Source organism: Fistularia commersonii, chromosome 23, assembly GCF_037954325.1.
Source record: "Fistularia commersonii isolate RoL2024-O1a breed Wild chromosome 23, RoL_Fcom_v1.0, whole genome shotgun sequence".
In the NCBI taxonomy this organism is placed as follows: domain Eukaryota; kingdom Metazoa; phylum Chordata; class Actinopteri; order Syngnathiformes; family Fistulariidae; genus Fistularia; species Fistularia commersonii.
The window spans coordinates 6,485,362-6,493,035 of record NC_141306.1 but is presented as its reverse complement, the minus strand read 5'-3'; the positions used below and the strand labels follow the sequence as shown (position 1 = coordinate 6,493,035).

The 7,674-nt window shown below is 44.5% G+C and overlaps 2 protein-coding genes across 2 annotated transcripts; one reads left to right on the top strand and one right to left on the bottom strand.

Annotated features, from left to right (window-relative positions):
* The first annotated feature begins 980 nt into the window (after window positions 1-980).
* kdelr3 (KDEL endoplasmic reticulum protein retention receptor 3) lies at window positions 981-6,311 on the top strand. The gene is made up of 5 exons (XM_086170754.1): window positions 981-1,354; window positions 1,698-1,798; window positions 1,997-2,155; window positions 2,386-2,638; window positions 3,685-6,311. Exons 1-5 carry the CDS (start codon window positions 1,264-1,266, stop codon window positions 3,726-3,728), a joined length of 648 nt encoding a protein of 215 aa, XP_086026880.1. The 5' UTR covers window positions 981-1,263; the 3' UTR covers window positions 3,729-6,311.
* On the bottom strand, window positions 4,486-7,409 carry LOC147220805 (GTPase IMAP family member 9-like). The gene is made up of 2 exons (XM_086170753.1): window positions 7,007-7,409; window positions 4,486-6,309 (listed from the first exon to the last, which is right to left on the bottom strand). Exons 1-2 carry the CDS (start codon window positions 7,041-7,043, stop codon window positions 5,300-5,302), a joined length of 1,047 nt encoding a protein of 348 aa, XP_086026879.1. The 5' UTR covers window positions 7,044-7,409; the 3' UTR covers window positions 4,486-5,299.
* Window positions 7,410-7,674: the final 265 nt, after the last annotated feature.

Here is a 7,674-nt window from a genome sequence, read left to right as displayed (position 1 = left end):
TGCATGGGGCCCTGCAGCCCCCATCCCTGCCTGCTATCTCAGCTGCATCTCTCTGTGCTCCCTTTACCTCACATTGTCCTCACGGTTCCCTTTATGACATCATGCCTGTGTCCGCCCTCTTGTGACATCACATCCCCCCATGAATTCCCCACATGTATTTATCATTATGAGTTAGACATGAACTGCCCATCCCTCCTCCTTCAGCTTCCCCTTTTTATTTTCTCTCAGTGAGTGGATGGGAAGAGCTGTGTGCTTCCCCTGTGAGGTATCACATGTTCCACTCTCACGCTCCACCACCTGTTATGGCAGGTAGTTAATGTGGGTTTGGTGGGTGCGATTTTTTTGGTGTTATACAGGGAGGACAAAGGCAGTAGAGACTATATGGAGATAAGTCTTAGGTCTTAGTGAAGTCTAACTGAAGTTCACTTGGTGACGTTTGGGGTCTTGGGAGCAGGAATTAGAGGACCAGTGGATGTGAAGAAGGGGATTGTGTGTGTCGGTACAGTAAGGTTGTTTACACAGATATATTATACCATGATAATTCTGGAACCAGGGCATGCACACAAGAAAGCCTGAGATATATACTGAGATTTTTACAGACGGAGATAGATAGATAGATGGATAGATGGATGGATGGATGGATAGATAGACAGACAGACAGACAGACAGACAGACAGACAGACAGACAGACAGACAGATAGACAGATAGACAGACAGATAGACAGACAGATAGACAGATATATAGATAGATAGATAGATAGATAGATAGATAGATAGATAGATAGATAGATAGATAGATAGATAGATAGATAGATAGATAGATAGATAGATAGATAGATAGATAGATAGATAGATTTAATTCGCCGATGTGTGGCCCTCATCCATAAGCGAGGGATTGAATTGAGTTTTATTTTGAAGAGTCAAACCGGAAGCGACGTATCGGTTAGCTCTACTGTAGCTTGACACTCCGTGCTGCCCAGTTTTCTGTCCGAGCTGTCAGCCACGTCACCTCCTCCGTTGCGCCAACTTTTTCTCAAGAAAGACATCAAATCCCAGCGGAATCGAAAAAGTTTGCGACTCAACAAAAAAAAATCTTCGGAGCACGAGGCAATTCGGGAATATTTTCTTGTCGTGTTTACTTCTCGCTGCCGCGTCAGCGAGTGTTGACCCGCTGCGCCCAGCAGACGTGGAAGGAGATTTGCTTGTTTGCAGTTCGAAGCAGAGACGAATCCTTTTTTGTTTTAACAACGGAACTTTGACAAGATGAACATATTTCGCCTGGCCGGTGACGTGTCCCATCTGGTGGCCATCATCATCCTGCTGCTGAAGATATGGAGGTCTAAGTCCTGTGCAGGTAGAGACGCCGGAGCTTCAACCCGTTGCAAAGTCTTTTTACGCCACGGAGCCGGTGCTGCTGCGATATGCGTTGAAATGCTGAAAAATCGGCTGGGGACCCGCGATTGCAGCAAATTGGGGAAATTAATGAAGGAGTGGGAGCGACGTGGCAAACGAAGCGTTTAAAGCCTGCTCCACCTACTCCACTATTCACCAAACTGTCTAAAGTATTGTCAAAAGTCATGCTGGTGAACCGGATGAGCGAGGGTTCTGCATGGATCAGTGTTTTGCACTTGTGAATGCCAGATCTCACTTTAATATTTAAATCAAATGAATCAAACTCAAGGCTTGTTTGTTTGCAGGAATCTCCGGGAAGACACAAGTGCTTTTTGCTCTGGTCTTCACGACTCGATACCTTGACTTGTTCACCATCTTCATTTCTCCTTATAACACTGTTATGAAGGTGAGTGCCAGACTGTCACACACACTCTCTCTCTCACACACACACACAGTAACACACTCCTGGAGTATTACCAATCTATTTTCAGTTACTCTGAATTTGTTACAAGTGCAGAATTTGACCCATCGGGGGTTACACCCAGTTACACTCGTAACTTTGTATTGGTTCCCAAGGCAGTTAAAGGAATGATTCTGCTCTCAGGTGGTGTTTCTGGCTCTGTCCTACGCCACCGTCTACCTCATCTACGCCCGCTTCAGGAACACGTACGACTCGGAGAATGACACGTTTCGCGTGGAGTTCCTGTTGGTGCCAGTCATCGGCCTGTCCTTCCTGGAGCACTACGCTTTCACCCCAATGGAGGTAGCTGAAATTCTGACGCTTAACAGTGATGAGAAAGTACCGGCCGTTGTAAAATTTGTGGTTTGGGAAACGTGTTTATTAAGAAATACGTTGCTTCATGCTGGAAGAAGCTGGACTGAGTGCAGGGCGAGAAAATCCCCTCTTGAAAGACGCTGCAGATGTTTCGCTCCTGTGTCGCATAATAAATCGTTGATTTATCGTTTATCTACCCCCTCACTTGTTTCCCTCAGATCCTGTGGACCTTCTCCATCTTTCTGGAGGCGGTTGCCATCATGCCGCAGCTCTTCATGATCACCAAGACGGGCGAAGCAGAGTCCATTACCACCCACTACCTGTTCTTCCTTGGCCTGTACCGGGCGCTCTACATCGCCAACTGGGTGTGGCGTTACCACACCGAGGGCTTCTTTGACCAAATAGCCGTGGTGTCCGGCGTCGTCCAGACCATTTTCTACTGCGATTTCTTCTACCTCTACGTCACAAGGGGTAGGTTAATTTGGTTATACAGACTATTATTCACGGGAAAAAAAATCCAGATGAAGTGTTTTAAAAACATGAAAAGGCCCCACTCAGACACAACACGCGACAACGAATTCCAAACAGCTTCATATCATCAAATTTCCTTGAGTGTTTCTCCAACATCAAGTGCACTTGGTTAGTGTTTGAATGATATCAATACAAGTAACATTTGTTCAATATTTGAGCTTGAACTTTCCACACAGCAGCATATCAGTCCTGCCACCTAGAAACTGTTTTGCAGTGTAATTACACTCATAGACAGCTGAATAATTGGCCACACCCTCAGTAAAGGTTTCACATTCTGCAAACACTGAGCTATAAACCAAGAGAAGCGTCACTGCTGTTATGTCATCAGAGAGGTAAAATCCAACCTCTGAAATTCCAAGTTTTTACTATCTACAGAGTGTCAAGATGATATAAATGCTGGTGCAGTGACTTTTTTTAAATCAAGTTCTTACATTTCAAGGTTAAAGTATTCAACATAAAAATAATGGAAGATAACGTTTGCATTTTATCCCAGCAAAACTCCATTCTTTATCAAAGGATTGTCACATGTGTTTGCTCGCAGGAATACTGTTTGTACAAACAAGGATAATGGTGTTTTTACTGCAGCTTTATTTTCGTTCCTTTTGTTGAGGGGTTAATCTCAGCAAACATTTTAATTTGTAACCAGCTGTCACCCGCATGGCTATGATAGCATAAATAATTTATGACATTTATTTTCCTCTCTGGAGAACACCATGAACTGGAGCATGGCTTCCCTCGGTCCAAAACATTGTACATCTAGGAAATAATGAAAATAGCATGGGGAGACTGATGTTGGTGCTATTTACAATTGAAGTTCTTAAAATCTTGCTCTGGTTGGCCCCACTTTGTGTGAAATAAATGCCTCAGTGACAGTTATATTTGACGGAGTTGGACTCCTGGTTTGAACTGAACCAGCAGTTCAGTCAGTGAAGGAAGAAAACCTTCCTGTAACCCTGTTTGTTTCTCCCCTCTCTTCCTGCCCACAGTGCTCCGAGGGCGGGGGAAGATGACTCTGCCGATGCCCATTTAGAGCCGGCGTCCAGCCACCCGTGCCAGTGTCTGAACACGGGCCACATGTTAAACACACTCGTGCCCTGCGACCGTCATGGTCGAACATCATTTGGTAGATCTCAAAAAGGGGGATTGAATTTCTGTCTGATAGGTACTTTTTACATTACTTTTTGTTTGTGTGTGTGTGTGTGTGTGTGTGTGTGTGTGTGTGTGTGTGTGTGTGTGTCCAATGTTGCATGTGGAACTTAAATTTTGTCGACTGGGAGTCCCTTTATCAATTTTTTTTCATGTTTGTATTTGTTTCTGTGGAGACAAGTAGATGATAGTACATACAATCTTATGTTTTTTATATGAAATGTAAGATCGTTGGATGATGCATTGTGTTGCTGAGTTTGAGTCAGACTGGGTTTGCTTTGTGCAGCCAGTTGGACAGTTTGGTCAGTTTCCCTAAATTAAAGCAGCTCATACTGTTATCAATCTCTTATTCTAAAGATTCTTCCTCTGGTTTTTTGTCATTATGTCATGTTTAAACACTTTTCCCTAGTATTTCTATGTACTGTGTATTATGTTTTTTTTTTCTTATTAATTTCCTCTTCATTGTAGTTTAAGCTTTTCCAATCAGTGTCTTCCAGGGAGAAAAAGGGCTAAACATTTTGTCTGGTCGAAGCCAAAGACGGAACCGACACATGCTGGCACTTCTAAGGTCTAAAGTCATGATTTTTGGAGGCTGCAGCATTGACCAAACTGTCTTCTATCATTAATAAAATGTCAACACATTTTAAATGTGTGGAAAATTTATTACGTTCATTCAGGTGTGTGACTCAAATACATGAAAATATGTGCTTTGTTTGTATTGTCTTTAGCTTCTAATCCACAGACATTTTCTGGTTTACCACACTGACAAAATAAGTTGTGACACACAATCAAAGCGCTTCTCTCTTCAGATACCTGAATTAACAAGCCTGGTGATCAAGTGTTTGTGTGTGTGTGTGTGTGTGTCTGAGTGTGCGCACGCGTGTGCATTTGCATAAACTTGTGTGTTGAGATGCACTACATTGAACAGACAGTGAGCCCTGTATGCCCTGTCATAACTTTATAATTTTTTTATATCTATCTCTGCAATGAAGGCTTTACAGTGAATTTCATATGAAGGTGTGGAGCTGTGAACATTAGGAAGTTATGGCCATTTTTATTTATACCACTTCGTTTTTCAGTTAAGACCAAAAAAAGGAGCACAGCCCAGACTTTTGATGGCAATAATTTCCTGTTCACCAAAGTACTCAGACAAAGGGTGTCTCACGATGTCTCACGACGTCTCGCACAGATTCAACACACAAGTAATGTTTTGTCTGCATGGCGATGGTGATAGTCCGTTCTCACTTGTAGAGAACAGAAATAAATAACTTATCAAATAAATAATTCCACTGAAAGCCTACAGTGTAGTCATAGTGTAGATAAATAACTTTAGTAAACTATTTGGTTTGTGTGTGTGTGTGTGTGTGTACAAACCAGGATCTGGCCTGTGTTTTATCCAGAATCTGAAGCATTCGTCTTTGTTTTAGAAAGAAGTGGACGCTCCAGCTCAGTGTGTCAGCGGAGAAACGTTTTCCGATGTTTATAGAAAACTTTACTTCCTTCTCTCACAGCTCCTCCCACGGCTCTCGCAGCGGAGCTGATGGAAAGCGGCGAGGTTACCAGGGCTGCTGCCTTCTGGACCACCTTCACCTTCTTCACAGATTTGTCAGTAGCTCCTTCTTTCTCCATGATTCCCGCCCCTTCTGCTGCTCCTCTTCCCATGGCGGTGACCAGCTCGCACCAGAACAGCCTCTCTGCCCTCCTCCTGAGCTCATCCTCCTCCTTCCTCCTACCCTCGACCCCTTTGTCTTCAGCCTCCGTCGCAAGTGGCTGGATCTTGTGCCTTCTTTCCGCCAAAATCCTCTCTTGTGTGTTCTGGATTGCTCTCTCTGCCTCCTCGAACATCTGGTTACTATAGCAACCGCCTCCATTGTCCGTCACAATCTTGTCTACCTTCTTCAGAAGCTGCACAACCTGCAGGGAGCGCAGCGATGCCTCGTCCTGACCTTTGTTATCAAAAAGGTGATAACCGCCATGGCAGCTGTGGATAAACTCCTTCAGCTCCTCGCTCTCCTCCAGGAAGTCCTCTAGGCATTTGTCCCTCAGCTCGTCTCCCCCGGTGAACAGCGCCACGGTAAACCTCGTGGCTTCAGGTCCAAACATTGCTTTGATCCAGTCCAAGGCATCCCTCTCCTCCTGGGTGAACCTGCTGAGCTGTAAGGTGACCAAGAAGACGTGAGGGCCCGGAGAGGCCAGGAGGACGCAGCGCCCCACCTCCGCCATGACCTCCTGAGGGGAGAGGTGTGTGTGGAAGAGGCCGGGGGTGTCGATCACTGCGACGGAGCGGCCGTCAACCGTCCCGCTCTGTCTCACACACTCTTTGGTGACGGAGCTGGGCGATACGTCGACCCCGAAGGCCGACCTGCCCAGGATGGTGTTTCCTGAGGAGCTCCTCCCTGTTCCTGTTCGTCCCACCAGAATGATCCGTAGCTCCTCTGCAGGCGGAGGTGGTGAAACCTCACAGGCTAAGAAAAATGAAAAATGATAAGAGTCCTTTTAGCTACAATTGTTACATAATTCAAATGTAAACTTAAAATGATTGAACATTTTTTTCTTATTTGTTAAGGTCTTGTTTTGTCACTTCTTCATTTCAGCAATTTATTTGAATCATAGCTTTATGTCTATTCAAAATAAAAAGGCATCTTTAAAATGGGCAAAAATTATAAAATATTCAGCCCAAAAATCCTAAAGAAAAGAGCCATTAGAGGAAATTAATAAGAAAATCATGGTCAATGTCAGGGTACTGCTCATTATTGGTCTTCCAAACTCCATTACTTGTGTAATAATGTTTATCATTCCTAGTTTAAGATAATGAATGCTGTTGCACAACCCTTTTATAAAATGTTCTGGGTGTCGAGGACAAGAATATTGTAATATTATCAAGATGTGGACATTTATGGATTTTCTTGGAGCCAAGGGTGACCTGGAATCCCTGCTGGATTCAAGGTGCGGCGCTGTATCCTGCTGGCAGGAGGATCTGCATCTTCAACCTCGAATGAGGATGAAGGCGGATCGCGTCCATCTCTGCAGTGCTCGGTCAACACCGACATTGATTCAAACCGTTTACCGTCCGGTTTGAATCGATTTCATCCGAATGACACCTCCATGGATTTATTCAAGATAATCAGACAGAAACGGTGGCCTAATCCAGAGCCCACGTACCTTCATGGGACGCCGCGGTCTGACGGGCGTCACACATCCCGGCGCAGCTGCAAGCGCGCTTCCTGTCCTGCGGAAGAAGGTGACACTGCGGGAACCCCCCGCATACACGCACGCCTCCCCGAGCTGCTGCTGGAAACTGCAGCAAACGTCTCGTAATGTCATGTTTGCAAAATCAGAGTGTGAGGATGAAGTTTCTTAAAAATCCTGTTTTTTTTTATCTTCTTCTTCATGCAGTGTTTCTGTGTGCGAATTTTTCCCCTGCTTCTCCACACATCAACACCCACGCTGTTCGTGGGTGGAATGGCACTGGGATTGGGATTGAACCCCCGTGACCGGGATGCAACACATAAGGGAATAATGAGATAAAAAGAGGAAAATATAGAATGACACCACTTTTCAAGAGTGGTCCTCAATAGACCAATAGACGAGAAATGTTTTGAAAACTTTACGTGAATGAAAAAGGAAATACTTTTCCACATAGGCTAGGGAATAGATTTTTGCTGTATATATTTGGAAAAATAAAAAATCGATTCAAATGACAAAGATGCATCTATTTGCAATAAGACAGCTATTAGAAGAGGACTGAAGTGCTGCAGTTTGCCTCCAAAGTCACTGGAGGGCAGTAAATACACGCTCATTGGGAACTTCATGGTGTCCTCGCCTGGGTT

Coding starts and splice junctions, on each gene's coding strand:
- kdelr3 (XM_086170754.1), top strand. CDS start 1,264: ATGAACATATTTCGCCTGGCCGGTGACGTGTCCCATCTGGTGGCCATC. Junction 1,799..1,996: donor CTTATAACACTGTTATGAAG/GTGAGTGCCAGA, acceptor TTCTGCTCTCAG/GTGGTGTTTCTGGCTCTGTC. Junction 2,639..3,684: donor CTACCTCTACGTCACAAGGG/GTAGGTTAATTT, acceptor TCCTGCCCACAG/TGCTCCGAGGGCGGGGGAAG.
- LOC147220805 (XM_086170753.1), bottom strand. CDS start 7,043: ATGTGTGACGCCCGTCAGACCGCGGCGTCCCATGAAG. Junction 6,310..7,006: donor GACCGCGGCGTCCCATGAAG/GTACGTGGGCTC, acceptor CATTTTTCTTAG/CCTGTGAGGTTTCACCACCT.